We start from the raw sequence: 22399 nt of genomic DNA on the forward strand, positions 1-22399 counted from the left end.
GCACATAATGTTACAGATTGGGTGTTATAATGGAGTAGTAGAATTTGTATGAAATATGTAAGTGTGAATAAAAAAACATTAGCATGTAAGGCGACATTTGTATGTAGTTAGGTTTAAAAATTCGTAATTGTATAATAATAGGTGAACCATTGTGTAACAATATAATATAAAGTTTAGTGTCTTATTTTGAATGCTATTTGTATACCGATTTCTCACATATATTTCAACTAGAACTTTTAACGTATCAATTTTTTCACATCTATAGTGCATCTGTGGTAGGAGGGATATATATATATATATATAATTTATGTAAATTTTATATGTTTTAGAATTGTGCGAGATTAATAATTTAGAAAAGTTTATGTTAATTTAATTTTCTATAGACCGGTAAAATCAAAGATTTAAAATAGTTATTATTTTGCAAATTTTTATTGTGGGTGATTTATTAATAAACTAATGTACAAATCTAATAACCTTCAAAACCTGCATTTCCAATTATAGTCACGGTCATATTCATTGCTTGGTCGGACAGCCGGTGAAGACTACACAAGAATGCGTACATACATACATTCGGTTGCGTACATACTAAGTTCTGAAAATGTGACATATTTCTCTACCCAACAAACCACAAATTATTTGAAAGGACAATATAGTTTGAGAACAATATTATAAAATTAGTCTCACAACGTTTTAAAGAACGCTTGGAAACACTTACGGTGAACAAGTTTTTCTCAAGTCTCTCTTCAATTCAAATTTATTAAGTCTTTGTTGTTAACACGAAAATTGACAATTTAGAAATGATGAAAAAAATGCTTAAAATTATAATGTTTTGTTTTAATGACTAAAGCGTATTTTCAGCGTTTGGCACTATAATTGTTTAATTAATTTTTGCTTAAAATAACTTATTTTCGAGTTTTGCCTTGTTAAGGCGAAGATCATATGTTTTATGTGTTTGTTTTTCTCTTTCGAGACGAGCTTAATGATCTGAAATTTGCAGTGAAAAGGAAAGCCAGATAGACACTATCACACACTCACCACTATGCGACGCGTTTCGCCGTTGGTTAAGCGGCTCATCAGGCATATTTGGTGTGGGATGATGGCTTACAAGGGCCGTTTTCATTTGTGAAAAAAAAGAATAACTCATAAATTGAAAACGGGTGGAACGATTTGACTTAAATATTCCTTCGGTTGTTTGTAATTGTAGTTTAAAGATTATTACTAAAGAAAATTTTAACAAAAATTCCAGAAAAGTTGAAAAATTAAATGGAAAAATTGAATATTGAGAACATTAGAAAAAACTACAAATTTTGTGTGTTATCGCTTATTTATTCAGGCTGAGTTTTTGAAAACTCGAACAATAGGTCTAGGTCTACTAAGAATATGTCTTTTAAGAATTACAAATTATATCCCAACCAATTGGAAAGCGTCGACATTTACATTGAGTAAAATCGAGTAGTGGCGTTACAAAAGAGAGAATGTGGACATGCCATTTTTGATCAAGTTATTAGATTAGAGAAATAATAATTAGATAAGAGAAACAGCATCAAATTTTAGAATAAGTTTAGATTTGTTCGAATTGGTCCATTCCCGGCGAAGCGCTTGCTTGGGGTGATCGACTCTTTGGTGGCCATTGTGCGCTGAAAATGAAGCGAGGAACCTCATTTTTTAACCATTCTTGGGTGGCGCGTGCTGAGGAGAAAACCAAATTCGGCAGTTAACTACTTTCGGCCAAGCGAAGCAACTCTTTTGCTTTTTTTGAGTCTACATTCTTTCTGTTGCGGTGTACTTTTTGGAATTTCAATGGCTTTACCCCGAGCTCATTTCATATTGCGATATGTTCAGCTCAGGAGCCATTTTTCGGCAACTGCGACGCGGGTTTAGATCAAGTCGTTTCTTTACTTTTCAACCATTTCTGCTGATGTTGCTGTTTTCTTCCGTCCACTTCCTTGAAGTCGGGCTACGCTAGCAGAATCACGGTAACGAGCGATGGTACGTTGGTGTGTTGGATATTTTCGCCATGGGGGGAAAAACTCGTCATGTTATGCCCTGTTTGATCAACAGTACGCGGCCTTCATCCATATGATCAATGTTCCATTACACTGAAGTCTTAACATGCAATGATTTATAAATGTGGATGTTAAATACTGTGTCATATAAGTATATTCTGCCAAAAATAACAGCAATAATGATACGTTGAAAACACTACCTTATTCTACGTCAAGAATTTGAAAAAAATACACATATTTTATGTAATCTGTGATTTTTTCGAGAAAGCGAACATATTTTAGTTGCATGTCATTGATAAACTAGAAATTTTCACATTTCACTTATTTCATACAATTCAATATAAATACGCCAACATGGCCAAAATCTTATATTAAAATACAACGACATTGAAAAGCCCATAAGAAAATTAACCTAAAGACATAAATAAATAAAAAAATAAAATTGAACTCGAGTTATTTGTTGTTTTTTATCTATTTATTTATTATATCGAAAGGAACAATAATATTGTAATGCCGTAGGTTTTTGGTACCAATTAGTCCGTATTTGGTTTTCCGTACGTATGGAAATCGGCCATTAATTTATTCTTCTATTGTAAACGTTATGCGATGTTCATAGCTATTGAATGCCGTCATTATTTATTGCAATTGATTTAGTTATTCCAAAAGGGCCGTCAATTTATTTTGTCAGAAACTTGCATCTATTATCACAGATTTCCATACATATATCCAATAGCTCTTCCATCACAATATTGACTACTCTCGGAGAGGCTTCGAATTCCACGAGAAGGCCTTTCTTTTGTTGGTAAAAATTATTTTTGTATCTAAAATAGCGGTTATCACAGATGCAAAATTTGAGTACCCTTATTATTATTATTCATAAAGCTCTTTGAGATTTTTGTCACTTATAAATAAACTCTCTGAGATTTTTCTTCTTCACATATGCTTAATCGCAATAAGATCGCAATAAATACTAGTTTCCAGAGGACGGCCTTTGTAAGCTATCATTCACACCAAATATGCCTGATAAGCCGCTTAACCAACGGCGAAACCCGTCGCATGGTGTTGAGTGTGTGATAGTGTCTATCTGGCTTTATTTTTCAGTTCCATTTTCCGATCATTAAGCTCGTCTCGAAAGAGAAATAAACACATAAATTATAAACATATAATATTTGCCTTAACAAGGTAAAACTCTAAAATTGAAAATGTTTCTATTTGAGTTTCATAGTATTATCAAAGGGTCTAACAACTAATCAAAAAAAAATGTAGGGGCAATTGCAAATTTCCCGTATCCGTTCTCTATTATTTTTTAAACTTCAACAGAAGATTTATGTTGTTGTTGTTGTAGCAGTGATAACATGCTCCGTTGTTTATTGACTGATTAATCCGGTTTAGAAATTCTGCTAACTTTATGGGCTGTTGCAAAAGATCCTCTGGACGGTGTTGGGTAGGTTTGTATCGCACGCTGACCTGTATCGCACGCTATATTTCACCCACTCTCTAGATTATGCAGGTCCTTCCTGACACGCCTGGGTGGGGGAGATCTGTCCACCATATGGTGGTGAGGATGACCCTCAAGCAGGTACTGAAACGAAAGCATATGATTATGCTGACTAAAAAATGGTCCACAGGGGTCATATGGAGACACCCTGTTGCAGTTCTCAGTTCGACATTCTAGCAGATCTGAAAACTTTTCCACTGCGTTGCGCTTGTATTCGCGGACCACTCTAGAGCCGCATAGCTAACCACAGACCGATCTATCGCTTTATAATAGGTCAACAAGATTTCCTTATCCGCACCCCAAGGGCGGTCCGGCTAGCGCCTTGAAGACCTTGTTCCTACTTTTCAGTTTAATGCAGATAGCTGTGGCTTGCGCGGAAGACTTGAACATGCTATCGAATGTGACCCCAAGGATTTTGGGATAGTTAGTGGTCGGAATTATGTGCACCCCGACGTGCACATTCAGCTGTGTTCTCATCTCCGCAGTCCATGTGGTAAATAGTGTGGCCGTTGACTTAGCGGATATTTTCATATTCCTCGCGTGGAAGAAGTCGGAAAGCTCCGCGAGAGAGCTGTTCACCCTGACACATATGTCATCAACTACAGGACCCGAAGCCATGATCGTACAGTCATTCCCATATGTTACAATCCCGATGCCGTCTGGTGTGGGCGGAATTCCGGAAAGGTAGAAGCTAAACAGATATCTCCGAAAAACCCCACCTGTTTCACTCAACGGGGCTTGGACTTCTTGTTCCGGAATTCCACGTACGACTGGCGTCCACACATATAGTTGACTATCCAACGTTTCAAACTTGGCCGGAGGGTCGTATTCTCAACGCTCTCGAACAGCGTGGCATGGTTGACCGTATCAAAGGCCTCTGATAGATCAGGAGTCACCACTACTGTTCTATGGCCCGGCCTGTTCTGGTTGAGTCCTCAACTGATATGTGTGGATATGATGTGCAATGCTGTTGTTGGTTAGCTTCCTCTGATACTATGTAGTGGACGAAAACCGTGTTGATGGTTAGCAATTGAATAGCTTCCTCTGATACTGGGGAGGGGTAAAGCCTCGAGAGTCTTTGCTACTTGCGACAAAAGCGAAATTGGCCTGTATGATTCGTCTTTGCTGGCATCCTTTGCATCCTTGTCTGGCTTCAGTAGCGGGACCACCCTGCCCATTTTCCAGGCTTCGGGACTATGAACTATCTGGGTGGCTAACGACAAGTTAAGGACTTTAGTTAGATATCCAGTTGTGAACTATGTGGGTAGCTAACGACAAGTTAAGGACTTTAGTTACATATCCAATTACTTCAACATTACCATTGATATTCCGCCCGGGCCCAATGCTTTAGATGACTTAGCGTTTCTAATAACATTCGCAAAAAAATCCTTTCCAGACATCAGAATGGTTGGCCAGTTCTCTGAAGCGAAGTTTGGTGAACTCTCTGAACTCAGGCCAGTGGGCTTTCCCATGGTTAAGGAAAGTGCGGCGTTTAGAAGTTATAAAATCAGACGATCTCCTAATGGAGACGATTATCGGGAGACGGACTGGGCCAAGAGATATGACGGGTTGCCAAGTCACGTCATTTATCAGACCGGTTGACACAATGGTTAAATCTGGCGAACTGTGACACTCTCCTCTTATTGGGGGTGGTGCATCCTCATTTACGGTGCAAAACGTGGCCAACGCTGATCCCCTCTGGTCATTACCTAGGACGGAATGCCACAATTCATGGTGGGCATTGAAATCTCCTAGTATCAGGAGGTTATTGCCTTCCATAAGTGGGCTTATATTAGGCAAGTAACGCGGTTCACAGATATTAACCGGCGGGATATACACATTAAGCACCTCTACCTCGACAGTTCCACACTTGACTGCTACCCCCACACTAGAGACTGGCTCCAGCGAGATAGGTCTGTATTGAAAAGAATAGTGTAAAAGGAACGATTATCAAGCATACGATGTAACCATTGCAACGTTGTAAGCTACAATTTTCATTGAGCTTGGTTTCCTGCACCGCTGTAATTTGAACAGCAACAGCGTTGTGCTGCGGTGAAGGTTTCTGTTCTGGAGACTGAGGGGGTCCCATACTCCGACGACGACTCGGAAGTTGACGACGAGGTCGTGGACTCACTGAAAACTATGTTGGTACAGCACGATGCAACATAGTCCCTATCGCTATAGTCTCGCAACTATATCGCTATAGTCTCCGCATCCATTACATCGCACCGAGATTGAATTGTGATGGATGATGTTTTGGCAAACCGTACAGAACCATGGTCCGGGGTAAAAAGCTTGTTTATTTCTGAAAAGTTTAAACTTGTTCCCAATTTTCTGTACAGGGTGAGATGGAAAAACTGCAACCAACTTCAGACTGATGTCATTTCTAGCCACTCGTCCGACAACTGTTAAAATTATTCCAGTGACGGCTCTTTATATTGTTTACAAGCGTACAAAAGCATTTTGGTGAGAAATTTCCCGAAAAAAAAATTATTCGTGATGAAATTCAAGCGTGATAGTGTGATTTCTTTATATTTGGCTGGAAAACCACAAATGGCTATCGTTAGAGCATTCCAGCATTTAAATGTGAATAAATCTTGTGTGTCTCGTACTATCGCTCGTTACCGTGATACTGGTAGCGTAGCCCGACGTCAAGGAAGTGAACGGAAGAAAACAGCAACATCAGCAGAAATCGTTCGAAAGGTAAAGAAGCGACTTCATCGAAACACGCGCCGCAGTAGACGAAAAATGGCTCGTGGGCTGAACATATCGCAATATTCCATTCGGCAAATATTGAAAAATGAGCTCGGGGTAAAGCCATTGAAATTCCGGCCATTGTGATGGTGTGGGCCACCATAACAGCCGATGGTCGCTCTCCGATCGTATTAATCGACCGTGGCATCAGAATAAATGCCGAATATTATCGCGAAAATATTCTGGAGGGTCTATGAAAGCTTTGGGCACGCAAACATTTTGGCCGCAGACCTTGGACATTCCAACAGGACTCAGCACGCGCTACCCTAGAATGGGTAAAAAATGATGTTCCTCGCTTCATTTTCAGCGCACAATGGCCACCAAAATCTCCGGATACCAATCCGTTGGACTATTGCGTCTGGAGTATTTTTGAAAGCAAAGTTGGCACTGAAAAATACCAAAGTGTCGATCACCTCAAGCAAGCGCTTCGTCGGGAATGGGCCAAAATACCGTTTATGGCCGTTTGAAAGTCATAATTGGTGCCAAAGGTGACCAATTCGAAAAAATCTAAACTTATTCTAAAATTTGATGCTATTTCCGACTTATTTTGCTTTCATTCCATAAAAAAAATGTAAAAAAATTATGGCGTTTGACTTTGTTGCAGTTTTTTTTTATCTCACCCTGTAGATCAAAACTCCGAAGGAGGTTTGGGATTTTAAGTCAAATGTTGTTAAGGCTCTTATATAATTTTTACCACATACAAAGGGATCCCCTATAGTTTAGATATATTTCGCAATATTTAGGATAGAGCTTTAAAATTTGATATAGATCTTTAGACTACACTCAGAATCATTGGTACAGAAAATGGGCCATGTCGGTCTACGTTTTGAAACAGTTTCGTTGAAAGGATTACTCCGATTTCCATATTTTCTGATTATGTTATCATTAAGCGTAGAAAACCTTAAGACAGGGTTTTATTAATATTTAATATTATTGCAACCGTTGTTGTTGGACAAATTTTTAATGGAGTTGTTTGTATTGGGTCAGAAAAACAAAGCTGCAAAATAATATTTTTCAGGAAAATCGACATTTTTGTATTTTTAAGTGTTATATAGTTATAGCCCATTTGATTGCATAATAATTGCAAGTCTACTTTTCTCACAAAAAAAGAAGTAAAAACAGACGGACAAGCATATTTCTATTCAGAATGAAATTCTATATAGAACAATTATATAATATTAAAATCATAATAAATTCCTATTCATTGTTCTCAAGAGCCGACCTTTACTATCGTTGTGTTTGAAGGTTGGTAACCTGGATTATATACACCTTTCTACCACAGGCACTATTTTAATTAGTAATATGAGAACATAATATAAGAACAAACAATTTGCTTTATTGTATACTGTGGTTGTGTTTAAATCGGGTGTATATGACTATATAAATTAGAAAAGAAGGATAATCGTAAAATTTTGCAATTTAATAAACCGTGATCAATGGAAGAATTAGAATACTTTGAGTTAACTCACCCTGGTGGATTTCCCGTGGCTTTGGTAAATTTGTTACACAAGTATGAGGACACATTAGAACATTAGCCGGATGAAGGGTTCCATCCAAAAATCTTCGACGTGCTTCACAAAGATTTATTCCTCCTAGAGGTGTTTTAGGTAAATGGTTAGGTGGAACAAGCGCCAAACAATATATTCCAACTTGATGAATTGAGTCAACTGCTTGTAGTACTCTGGACATCCATTGGAAACTTTCTTCTTCGGAGCAATCAGGACGTTGTTCGGCAATGACACATACACGTTCATCTCGTAAAACTTTAATGCTGAAGACTGCAATGCGGCCCCTATATATGAAACGCATTGGTTCCACCGCCAATACGGTTGCTATTATATCGTCCGCATTATGCTTACGACCCGTAACGGTCATCAAACCATCCCGTGATCCACAAACAAAAACCAAACCCCCTGGTCCTAAAAACCCTAAGAGACCGGATCGCACAAAAAAATCTTCACTAATAGGTTTTGATTTGATAGTTTGGCCATCCTTGTCACATTCCGGATCCTCCAAAAGAGGCTGGACTTTGAAAGTTGTATTTGTTAAACCCTCTAATTCATAGTATGTAGAACCAGTTGCGCCGCTTGTTACGCATATTTCACCAACTTGATCTGTTTTACATAAAACTGGATGTCCATCTGATCTCACTACCACGATTGTCGCTGTAGGCATAACTTGGCCGCAATCTTGTAGAGTTAGTGATGTCAAAGAATCCTCACTATCTACACGAACTACACCATGAGATAGTGCTGCCATTGATAATACACCTCTTCCAGTGGCCGATTGACTGAATCCGACGGTAGAACGTCCCGGACGACGAAGGGAAACCGTAAAAACTTCAGAGCTACTGGCACATGGGCAAATGGCATCCGCTCGTAATCCCTTGGGCTGAAATACACTTAAAAATTGATCACATGATGACAACGACCATGGGTTTGCTCCATCGGCAACAAGAAGCATTCTAAGAGAGGAAAGGCTAATATCTTTGTGATCTTTCGTTGCAAGAAGGCCCCAATGTAAATCGCGACTCTTGACTAGACAACATGAAGCCCTATGCTTTGTAATCAATTGCATCCATGATGATGGTCTTAACTTCATAAGAGCATAGGGTATAAACAGTACGTGCATTCCATTAAGCACTGAAGTGAGAACGGCATGCCAGAGTCCTACTTCACGTTTGAAATCTAAAACGCACACCATTGTTTCTCCTTCTGTATACCGGCAGGCCATAGTTAAAGCTCTGCAATGATTCATCATAGCTAAACGTGTCACCGTAACTCCTGAAAGAAAAGAGAAATTACCAATTTTAAAATTATTCGTTATTATATTTTGCCATAAACTTTGTTAGTTTGGCAAGAAAGGCAATGGATGGCAAGCAGAGAAGTGAGAATTTGGCATAGTTATAATTTAAAAATTATTTCCTTTTTGAAAAATTATTAAAACTTAAACATTTTTAAATGCTGGTGCTAAAAGGATTGTCATGATGGGAGCTTAAGCTTTTAAGGTTTTCAATTAATTTTCTCAGTCTATAATTATTCAAAACTCGTTTCTGCACATTATGCAACTATATTTGTTGCAGGTATTCGGAATAAAAATTAAAAATGTGATGCCTTCAGAATCTGAAATAGTAACAGCCAGTCATAATTGGTTTGTATCAAAAATTGGAGAATCAACAGCCCATCAGGGTTTTAAGAAATCATTAGCAAATTTCCAGAATATATACTTTGTAGGATCAGACATTAGTATTTCGAGGAGTTACAAACGCAATGACAAACGTAATATACCCTCCATAGCATGGTACAGTTATGTGAAGGACTATACCAATTAGTGGACCTGAATCGAACATCTTTCAAAAAACAGACCTTTCAAGAACCACAAACGTAAAGTTTCAGCAGATTTGGTTGGAAATTGTGACAGAAACCTCAAAAAATACCGACAATTTGGAGGTATCGTTATATGGGGCCTATACCTAAACATGGACGAATATAGCCCATTTTACATACCTATCAGCCTACATATAATTGTTAAGTTTTTGTTAATTTGGTTGGCAATTTTGGCAGAAACCTTCAAAATACCGATTATCGGGACGAACCGTTAGATGGGGGCTACACCAATTAATAAACTCGTAGTGAATATTTTTTGCAAGGAAAGACAACCTTAGTTGATTTGGTGGGAAATTCTGGTAGAAACATTCAAAATACCGAAAACCAAGAGGTACCATTATATAGGGATTACAGAATGAGATGAAAAAACTGCAACCAACTACAGACTGATGCCCTTTTTAACCCACTCGTCCGACAGCTGTTAACATTATTCCAGTGACAGCTCATTATATTTTTTACAAACGTACAAAAGCATTTTGGTGAGAATTTGCCAGAAAAAATATTATTCGTGATGGAATTTAAGCGTGATCGTGTGATTTCTTTATATTTGGCTGGAAAACTACAAGTGGGTATCGTTAGAGTACTCCAGCATTTAAATGTGAACAAATCTTTTGTGTCTCGTACCATCGCACGTTACCGTGATACTGGTAACGAAGCCCGACGTCAAGGAAGTGGACGGAAAAAAACAGCAACATCAGCAGAATTGGTTCGAAATGTAAAGAAGCGCGGCTTCCGCTTCCCAGTGGCCAAAAATGGCTCGTGAGCTGAACACATCGCAATATTCTATTCGGCAAATAATGAAAAATGAGCTCGGCGTAAAGCCGTTGAAAAAGAAAATAGACTCAAAAGAGCTAAAGAGTTGCTTCGCTTAGCCGATAGTGGTGAACTGCCGAATTTGGTTTTCTCCGATGAGAAAACATTCGTTGTTTCAGCAGTATGTAAACAAACAAACTTGCCCAAGAGGTCAGCTGAAAATGTAAACCTTCAGTTGGCCACCAGGACTCATGCGCCGGCTATGGTGATGATGTGGGCCGCCATAATAGCCGTTGGTCGCTCTCCGCTCGTATTTATCGATCGTGGCATGAGAAAAAATGCTGAATATTATCGCGAAAATATTCTGGAGGGTGTATTAAAGCCTTGGGCACGCAAATATTTTGGGCGCAGACCTTGGACATTTCAACAGGACTAAGCATCATCGCACTCAGCACGCGCAACCGAAAAATGGTTACAAAAAGAGGTTCCTCGCTTCATTTCCAGCGCACAATGGCCACCAAAATCTCCGGATACCGATCGGTTGGACTATTGTGTCTGGAATATTTTGGAAAGCAAGATTGGCCCTAAAAATACCAAAGTGTCGATCACCTCAAGCAAGCGCTTCACCGGGAATGGGCCAAAATACCGCCGAGCAACATTCGGGCAGCGTGTGAAGGTTTCATTGGTCGTTTGAAGGTCATAATTCGTGTCGAAGATGACCAATTCGAACAAATTTACAATTTGATGCTATTTCCGACTTATTTTGCTTTCATCCAATAAAATTTAAAAAAAAATTAAAAATTATGGCGTTTGACTTTGTTGCAGTTTTTTATCTCACCCTGTATACTTAACATGGACAAATATAGCCCATTTTCAATACCAATTAGCCTACATATAATATATAACGTGCCAAATTTCAAAGCTCTAGATTAAATAATGTGGACTCTATCGTGAATTCAACAGACAGACGGACGGACATAGCTAAATCGTCTTATAATTTTATTCTGATCAGAAATATATATAATTTTTGGGGACTCCGACGAATATTTCGAAGTGTTGCAAACGGAATAACAAACTTAATAAAGTGTCCATTGTATGGTGAATGGTATAAGAAGAGCGGTAAATAAAAGACAGTAAACAAAAGTTCTAGTTGGTCGGGGCCGACCATGACACCACTACCCTGGGCGCTTATTTTCAACAGATCCAATTTCTTTCAAATTTGATGTAATTTAATCTATATATGTAAAAGAAAGTTGTGTTAGTTACTACGCGTATAACTCAAGAACCGCAGATCTGATTTTAACGAATCAGACAAATTCGAATATTTGTTTAATACACGGAGAGAAAAAATTGCCTCTCCAAGTCTCCAAACATATTTTGCAGCAAACATATATATGTTTGCTACAGTCTCAAACATATATTATGTTTGGGTACTACAAGTAAATATATGCTTAGATGCATGTATATGTATATGCTTGCAAGCAAGTAATTGTATGCTTCGAAATAAGTATATATATATATATATATATATATATATATATATATATATATATATATATATATATATATATATACAAAAAAAAAACGAGTAAAAATTTGATATATTACCATTTTCATTTTGACCTTTGAAATGTACAATAGTAATGTTTTATTTTGGATGATTTTTTTTTAATTTGACTTACTTTTTTTCTAATGTACATTTGCAGTGTTTTTTATATTTTATGAATTCGAATATTAATACCAATTTATTTAACTGACTTGATTTCTGCTGGCGAAACGGAATAGATGATATCGAAATTTGCTGTAAAAAATCATCGAACAAGTTGAATATATTTTTAATTTGTTATTCTTTTTTGTCATTTTTTTTCAATTTGTATTATCATATTGAATTCAGTGGATTTTTTGTAAACAAAAAAAATTTTTTTTTACCATATATAATTTTTCACCAAAAAAATAAAATAATTGCGAAATACGATGTTAACTGACATCTACCTTTCAACTCCAGGGCCTACATCGTGGTTCAGCTGGAAGATGCGAACACATTTTAAAAAACAAATAATCCGTCCAATGAGAGCTCAAAATGGAAAATTCTTTGGGAGTAAAATCAGTAAAAATACCAAATATAGAGGGTGCAAAATAGAGCGAATTGGACTTTTGTAAGAAAAGGATTTCTATCCTTCCAGAAATTCTTCCCAAACATTCAAGATACCTTAAATCGCTTTTGCAGGTCATGATATCGATCATAACTCACAGATAAGAGTACAACCCGATTTCATATTTATATAACCATCGCATGATTTAAGCTATTTTTGGGGTCTTGGTCACAGTTTTAATTTTTTGCCCTTATTTGGCATCTTTGTTTCTAAGGAGGTAGAGAACCTATTCGCATAAAATTTGAAATTTTCAGAGTAGGGCCCACATTGTTCTTGACCACATTCATCAATTGATTTGGCTAAAAAATTGTGTTTATGCTACCCTGGGGTAGGGAACCATCATACAGATAATTGCCACATAGGAATTTATTTAAGTAAAGTTCCCACATTGGAGTATCCCCGAGTCCACTTTCACATCTAATGTGTGGTCAGAAAAGAAAATTTTGTATTATTTTGAATTTGTAACCCCCAAGAGAATATTGGTTGGGAACGTAGATTCGGGATGTACATCTATGTGAAATAAATTGTGGAAACATGAAAAAATCACAAATATAAGAAAGTAGCACGGGACCGAGTATGTGTTGAATCGTCATTGAATTATACTATGATGAAAAATATGGACTTTATGGGGTCTCCAACTTACAATTTAAATGGCAAATAAAATTAATTCCCATCTTACGGTAATGGGTGTAAAATAGTAAAAATATTTGACTATTCTGAAATCATTATGATGTGGATAAAACTATTTTTAGTCATTTAAATCACGCGATTTTTTTTCAGTTTGACATGCTATGTTTTTCTGCTTTATTTTTGATTTGACCTCTATTTGTCATCTTGGATTATAAGGGGTAGAAGAAAGTTTTCAATGTAAGTCGATGTTTCGGAGTAGTGCCCATATAAAGGTATCTCCTGATTTTACCATATTTTAAAGGATTTGGCTAAAAATGTGTATTGGGGGAGTGAAATCTTACACAAAAATTTCAACATATTTACAAATTTTAGAATTTTCTCCATGTAATAGTAACTCCTCATGTCCACCTTTTGGCGGACAAACAGACCAACATGGTTAGGGGGACTTATGATGACTCTAATGCACAATCTAAGGTGTTAATGGTTTTAAAAAAATATTTAACTTTGGCTATTCTTAAATCATTCAGCCATCAATCATGAGTTGTACAAAATACAGTAAATTCCAAATTACTGCTCATTTGACTGGAGAATTTTGCAACGATTTTTATCATACTAAAAATTAATTTGATCCCTTACGTGGGGATAAGATTGATATATACTTTTTAATAGATTTGTATAGTACATCCACACCTTTGAAGCCCACGGCTTAAATATGGGTATAGGTATTTTAAAACACTTTTAATCGACCAGTACGTGAACACTTATATCAGTCATATCTGTGAATAATTATGCTTTGACAAATATGCATAATAGACGCTGGTCTGATTTTAACGATTCATACAGATTCGGAATCGTCTCCTGTCCGAAAAGGATAATATCCAAAAAAAATCGCGTAAAAATGTGATATATTAACATCTTCGTTTTGACTTTTGAAATGTACAATAGTAATGTTTTATTTTGTATGATTTTTTTTCCATTTTTCGAAATAATTTAACGCGATCACACCAAAGTTAAAAGATAATTACTTTTTCAAAATCGGTAAAAAATCATGAAAAAGAGATCTCATTGCCAAAATTTTCAAATCGTCAAAAAATCGAAAACTATTTTCAATGGAATCGAATTTTAAAATAATAGTACATTCTTTTGACGATCTTTGTAAGGATCTTTAAACATTTGCTGTAAAATATCAGAAAACAAGTTGAAGATCTTTTCAACTTGTTATTCTTCTTTTGTCATTTTTTTTCAGTTTGTATTATCATATTTAATTCAGTAAATTTTTTGTGAACGAAATAAGGAATAATTTTTCACTATATACAATTTTCAACTCCAGGGCCAACATCGTGGTTCAGCTGGAAGATGCGAACACACTTAAACCAACAAAAATGACCAAAAAAACCTAATGGGGCTCATTTAAAAGCGTGGACCTCAAAGTGCAAAATTCTTTGGGAGGACAATCAGTAAAATAGCAAATTTAAAGGATGCAAAATAGTAGAGCGCGTCCCATTCGCCAAATTCTTCCCAAATATTCAAGATACCTCAAATCGCTTTTTGCAGGTCATGATATCGATATATATATATATATATATATATATATATATATATATATATATATATATATATATATATATATATATATATTAAAGGATGCAAAATAGTAGAGCGCGTCCCATTCGCCAAATTCTTCCCAAATATTCAAGATACCTCAAATCGCTTTTTGCAGGTCATGATATCGATATATATATATATATATATATATATATATATATATATATATATTTGATCCCTTACATGGGGATAAGATTGATATATACTTTTTAATGGATTTGTATAGCACACGGCTTAAATATGGGTACAAGTATTTTAAAACACTTTTAATCGACCAGTACGTGAACATTTATCTCAGTCATATCTGTGAATAATTATGCTTTGACAAATATGCATAATAGACAAAAACTACGGGCCGGCAACACGGACCGGGCCAGCTAGTACCTTTATAATACTGATAATTGAGAATTGAAAATTTAATTAAATACGATGATATAACGAATATAAAGAGGTACTGGGGAATAGAAAATAAATCGATGAAACTATATTTATGATAGTTAAATTAAAGTCGTATTGCCAGGATTTCAATTTAGAAATTACTATAGATTCTGACGTCCAAAATTCCAAGAAATTTACTAGATATGGAAATAATCAATCCAATGAGAACTCAAAATGCACAATTCATTGGGACTGCAATCAGTGAAATACCGAATATGAAGATGCACTGTAATATGCGGACTGTACAAAAAGTGGAGCGAATTGAACATTTTGTAAGAAATGGATTCATATCTTCGGAAAATTCTTCCGAACCCTTAAAAGTAACCTTAACTCACATGTAACGTTATACGTGGAGTATGCGCTATCGTCAGCAATTACACTGCGGGAAATTACAGTTGGGAAATTGTTCGGTTTGTAGATAAAAATCTCAATGGGGTTTTCGGGTCAAACGTTTTTAGGGTCCATTTTATATAGCTTAACCAAACACAAAGGGCGTCAAATATTTTGCTCTATACTCCGCAAAAGTTAGAGTTTTAGAGTTGAACATGAAAAATTTTTTGTGCAAAATACAAAATCAGATCGGTTTACATTGTAATATAGCTCCTCTCAAATGATGTAGCCCACTTCAAATTCCTCAAGAAAAAACAACACATTCCTTCAAATAATTATAAGAATATTACCATGGTTTGGTATAACTTTTATATGAGGGTATCCTCTGATTTCAGCTATTTTCAGCGTCTTGGTCACATTGGTCACATTTTTAAATTGATTATACCCGTATTTGGCATCTAAGTTTCTAAGGTGGCAGAATACCTCTTTTTCAATGTCAATGTTTCAGAGAAGTGCTCATATAAAAGTACTTCTTGATTTTTCCTATTTCGAGGGTTATTATTTTTGTTCGAAACGATTTGGCTTAAAATGTGTGTTTAGGCTAATTTCTTACAAAATGTTCAATTCGCTCCACTTTTTGTACAGTCCGCATATTACAGTGCATCTTCATATTCGGTATTTCACTGATTGCAGTCCCAATGAAATGTGCATTTTGAGTACTCATTGGATTGATTATTTCCATATCTAGTAAATTTCTTGGAATTTTGGACGTCAGAATCCATAGTAATTTCTAAATTGAAATCCTGGCAATACGACTTTAATTTAACTATCATAAATATAGTTTCATCGATTTATTTTCTATTCCCCAGTACCTCTTTATATTCGTTATATCATCGTATTTAATTAAATTTTCAATTCTCAATTATCAGTATTATAAAGGTACTAGCTGGCCCGGTCCGTGTTGCCGGCCCGTAGTTTTTGTCTATTATGCATATTTGTCAAAGCATAATTATTCACAGATATGACTGATATAAATGTTCACGTACTGGTCGATTAAAAGTGTTTTAAAATACTTGTACCCATATTTAAGCCGTGTGCTATACAAATCCATTAAAAAGTATATATCAATCTTATCCCCATGTAAGGGATCAAATTAATTTTTAGTATGGTAAAAATCGTAGCAAAATTTTCCACCTCATAATTGAGGGCTGAATGATTTAAGATTAGCCAAAGTTAACTACTTTTTAAACCCATTAGCACCTCAGATTTTGCATTAGAGTCCTCATAAGTCCCCCTAACCATGTCGGTCTTTTTGTCCGCCAAAAGGTGGACTTGAGGGGGTACTATTACATGACGAAAATTCTAAAATTTGTAAATATGTTGAAATTTTCGTGATTTCCACCCCAAATAAACATTTTTAGGCAAATCCTTTGAAATATGGTAAAATCAGGAGGTACCTTTATATGGGCACTACTCTGAAACATCGACCTACATTGAAAACTTTCTTCTACCCCTTATAATCCAAGATGACAAATAGAGGCCAAATCAAAAATATAGCTATTTTACATACATTACAGTAAGATGGGAATTAATTTTATTTGCCATTTAAATTGTAAGTTGGAGACCCCATAAAGTCCATATTTATAATCATAGTATAATTCAATGACGATTCAACAAATATTCGGTCCCGTGCTACTTTCTTATATTAGTAATTTTTTCATGTTTTATATTAGTAAAGTTTTCATGTACATCCCAAATCTACGTTCCCAACCAATATTCTCTTGGGGGTTACAAATTCAATAGAATACAAAATTTTCTTTTCTGATCACACATTAGATGTGAAAGTGGACATGGGTATACTCCAATGTGGACTTTACTTAAATATCCTATAATCCTATGGGGCAATTATCTGTATGATGGTTCCCTACCCCAAGGTAGCATATATACAATTTTTTATCCAAATCAATTGATGAATGTGGTCAAGACCAATATGGGCCCTACTCCAAAAATTTCAAATTTTATGCGAAGAGGATCTATACCCCCTTAAAAACAAAGATGCCAAATAAGGGCCAACATATGAAAAAATTGGCCAAGACCCCAAAAAATAGCTTAAATCATACGATGTAACCATTGTAAAATGAAATCGGGTTGTACCCTTATCCGTGAGTTATGATTGATATCATGACCTGCAAAAGCGATTTAAGGTATCTTGAATGTTTGGGAAGAATTTCTGGAAGGATAGAAATCCTTTTCTTACTAAGAGTCCGACTCGCTCTACTATTTTCCACCCTTTATACTTTGTAATTTACTGATTGTACTCCCAAAAAATTTTGCATTTTGAGCTCTCATTGGACGGATTATTGTCACATGAAAGAAGTAGGTCCACGCTTTGAAATGAGCCCCATTAGGCTTTTTCGGTAATTTTTGTTTTTTAAAATGTGTTCGCATCTTCCATCTGAACCACGATGTAGGCCCTGGAGTTGAATATTAGATGTCAGTTAACATGGTATTTCGCAATTATTTCATTTTTTTGGTGAAAAATTGTATATAGTGAAAAATAATTCTTTATTTTGTTCACAAAAATCCACTGAATTCAATATGAAGAATGACAATTTAAAAAAATGTTCAATTTGTTCGCTGATTTTTTGCAGCAAACGATTAAAGATCTTTACAAAGTTTGTCAATAGAATGTACTATTATTTTAAAATTCGATTCCACTGAAATTTTTTGTTTCGATTTTTTTCCGATTTGAGAATTTTTGCAATAAGATCTCTTTTTTCGTAATTTTTTTGCGATTTTAAAAAAGTAATCATCGTTTAACTTTAGTGTGACCGCGTTAAATTATTTCATATCATCTATTCCGTTTCGCCACCACATAATTCGGTACTACACTTCCATGTAACCCAACATAATTTTCAGTCCTCAAGAAATCAAGTCAATTAAATAAATTGGAATTGATATTCGAATTCAAAAATAAAGTATAAAAAACACTACAAATGTACATTAGAAAAAAGTAAGTTAAAATGGAAAAGAATCATGCAAAATAAAATATTACTATTGTACATTTCAAAAATCAAAATGAAAATGTTAATATGTCATATTTTTATGCGATTTTTGGGATATTATCTTTTTCGGACAGGGGACAATTCCGAATTTGTATGAATCGTTAAAATCAGTATATCCGTTTAGTTTAGGTGCAATAATACCACTAAAAATTCGTCGTTTAACATGTTTTTGTTACAATTTCTACCGAATTATCTATAACTTGACATTTAAAATTCTCGGTGTTGTGAAATCGATACCGGTAATAACTGGCTACTATTGGCATAGCATCAATTTTTTGCATATAGGTTAAAAGAAGTAGGTGCATCAATGTGGTGTATTTCAGTAGTTACTTAATTAATATTGGGTGGTAACCCTGTAATGTTAAATGTTCCCTTGGAATGAAAATGTATCTATTTGTACTAAATTGTTAATCGTTACTTTTCAACTATTAGCCATGGATGTTTAGTTATTGTTAGCATAACGCGCTGCCATTTTAATCATCAACCAGTACAAACCGTTCAATCACCATTTTTATATTTTCTTAAACTTTGTTGTGTTAAGTATTAAATAAAGAGTTATAGAGTTAAATCTTATTCATCGCGTGCTGATTTTTATTTCAAAATACACAACAAAGATTGGCGACGAGTATTAAGTCAATTTCAACAAATTGTGAATAAGATTTTGTGCATAAATTCAATAAATGGTTTAATCTTGTGCATAACCTAAAATGGAATCCGCTCAATTGGCGCAACTTTTAGAAGCCATAACCACAATGGCAACAGCGATGAAGAACCAACAAACGCAGGCTTCAACAAGTGTCAACATAATTACCAATTTACATTCGAACCAAAAAACGAAAGCTTCAAGACTTATAAGGAGCGTTTGGAAGTGCACCTACAATTAAAAGGTGTATTCGATGACAAAGTTATCTGTGCTAAATTGTTGTTGCAATACATTGGGTCATCAGTTTATTCTACTTTAGCTACATTAGCAGCCCCAAAGAACATAAGTGAATTGAATTATGATAATATAATTCAACTATTAAATTCGCACTATTGCCCGAGAAAGAATACGTTGGTTGAACAACATAAATTTCTTTGTGAAGTGCAAAATGAGAACCAAAGTATTTCAGAATTTGTAGCTGTTGTACAACAACGTTCAAGTTCATGTAAGTTTGAATGCGTATGCAAAAAGTCTGTTGCTGAGTTATTTTTGCGCTCAAAATTTATAAGAGGATTGCGAGATACACATATACGTGAACAATTACTACAAACGCCCGATGCATCATTTCATCAAATAGTAGAAAAAGCAACAACACTTGAAGCGGCAAAAATTGACAGCCATGCAATCTCACACAACACATCATCATCAACATCAACAGAAATAAATCAATTACATCAATGCCGACAAATGAAAAATAGAAGTCGCAGTCAACACCGTTCAAGATCAACTACGAGAATTAACTACGGCGAATTAGGCTTAGAAGGGATGTGTCTTCGTTGCGGGCGGCGAAATCATATTGCAAATGAATGCAAAATACATAAACGAACGCTAAAGTGCAGTGTATGTGGTAAATTTGGTCATGTACAACAAGTATGTATACAGGCGAAGATGAAACAAATGAAATCAAATGATGGTATATACACACATTCAATTGATCAGTGCAATCACCCAGTAAACAATTTTTGCCGAATTCGGTCCGATTTCTGTCAGAATCTCTGAAAAAATGTCCGATTCTGATTCCGAATTCCTTCCGATTTCGGTACGAAAGTTGTATGGACGTGGTCACCGAATTCGGAAAGATTTTCTGAAAAAAATCTGAAAAAATATTAGATTTTCTGGACGAATTCGGTCCGAATTCGGTGAAAATTCTTGAAAAAATAGGAGAAAAAATTAGATTTTCGGAAAAGATTCGGAGGACAACTCCGAATTTCTGAAAGAAATCGGGCAGAATTCGTCTGGAAATACGGCGGAATATTCAGATTTTCTAAAAGAAATCGGTCAGAATTCGAAAGAAAATTCGGAATAAAATTCAGATTTTCTGAAAAAAAAAACGCTCAGAATTCGGGAGAAAGTTCCGATTTTCTGAAAGAAATCGTTCAGAATTCGGAAGAAATATCGAAAAAATCGTCACACCACTTAAAAATGAAAAAAAAAAACACATATTTATTTAAAAAACAAACAATTTATTTCGGGTTTCGTAAAAATGTAGTTTAACTATTACATCTATAATACATTTACATTATAAATATTATTTTTATAAGGAACATAACATACAGTAGCACGTTTCTGTTTCAACTGCTAAACAAGAACTAAAAATAAAAAGCAGTGCACACAGAAAACCGGTATGTAGTTGTTTTTGCAATTTTTTTCCATCATATTTTTTTGGGAACGAAAGAGAAAGAGGCTGATTCACAACAACAACAAAACGCACATTTTTACAACGGAAAATCTAACAGTTCACAATAACAATAACAAATAGCATTTTTGCTTTGCGCTTTGTTGTTGTTGAGATCTTGAAATGAATGATCACAACAACAACTACTATGGGAGAGAATGTGTCAAACCACCACCATCCGTTTACATGTGGGAGAGAATATGCCAGAGCAATAGACAATCTACTCTCTCCGTTTGTACATTTTTCGAGTTTTTTTCGCTTAAAAACACAGGAAAATGTGCAGAAATTCTAAAAAAAACGTTTAGAAAATCGGACCAATTTCTATCAGAAATTTCTGGAAAAAACGTCAGAAATTTCGGAAAAAAATCTAAAATCAGAGCAGTCGGAAAAAATTGTTTACTGGGCAGCTGTTTGATCAAAATAGTTACAATGGCACACACGGAACCTACCCCATGAGCGATAACGTTGGTATAAACAAAATTATCGATATATACCAAAACAATCAAATGCCAAAAAGAGATACACAACAATTTCTATGCAAAAATAACAATAGAAGGAAAAGTGCAATTATTTGAAATTGATTCTGGTTCCGGCTTTACATTAATTCCCGAGAACGAATACAAACAATTAAACATAAATAGACCTATTAAAAAGGCAAATATGGCATTTCGGTCATATACGGGAGATGTTTTTGTGCCCATCGGAGTGGTTGACGTGCAAGTCACATATAATAACAAAAAATCAACTGAAGAATTGTATATTGTGAATTCGAAACATTCAGCTCTGCTTGGTCGAGTTTGGATATGCCATTTAGGCATAAAACTTACAGATGCAGAATTAGGAAATGAAAAAGGTGACAATTATGCAATTTTCGAGGTGCGACCGGTGGATGAAATCCTGAAAAACTATCCAGAAATTTTCAAACAATAAGTTGGTTGTATTCCAGAGTCGATGTGCAGTTTGAAATTACAAAAAGGTGCGAAACCAGTGTTTGTGCGGGAAAGACAAGTTCCTTTTGCACTGCGTGAAAAGGTGGAGCTTGAATTGGACAGCTTAGAACGTGACGGCATAATTTCAAAAGTGAATACCAGCAACTGGGGGTCTCCATTGGTCGTCATTCCCAAACCAGATGGAAATGTACGTTTGTGTGTGGATTACAAAATTGGAGTGAATCCTCAATTGGAACCAGCACATTACCCAATTAAAAGAATTGATGAAATTTTCAATACACTCAAAAATTCTACATATTTTTGCAAGATTGACCTGTACAAGGCATATTTACATGTTCAAGTGGATGAAGATAGCAAGCAGAGTCAAACTACTTCAACACATAGAGGTGTATATCAAATGAATCGACTGTCTTTTGGCATAAAAACCGTACCAAGTGAATTCAATCGCATTTT

General features: G+C 35.4%; 1 protein-coding gene across 3 annotated transcripts in view; it reads right to left on the bottom strand.

The window, feature by feature from the left end:
* LOC101889831 (disco-interacting protein 2) overlaps positions 1–22399 on the bottom strand; it is a 436327-nt gene that overhangs the window by 110238 nt on the left and 303690 nt on the right. For all 3 annotated transcript variants that reach the window (XM_059131489.1, XM_059131488.1, XM_059131490.1), the window contains exon 9: positions 7728–9041. In XM_059131489.1, the coding sequence (XP_058987472.1) occupies positions 7728–9041 (1314 nt within the window). The remainder of the gene's footprint in view (positions 1–7727; positions 9042–22399) is intronic.

Source organism: Musca domestica, unplaced genomic scaffold (genome assembly GCF_030504385.1).
Source record: "Musca domestica strain aabys unplaced genomic scaffold, Musca_domestica.polishedcontigs.V.1.1 9, whole genome shotgun sequence".
Lineage (NCBI taxonomy): Eukaryota > Metazoa > Arthropoda > Insecta > Diptera > Muscidae > Musca > Musca domestica.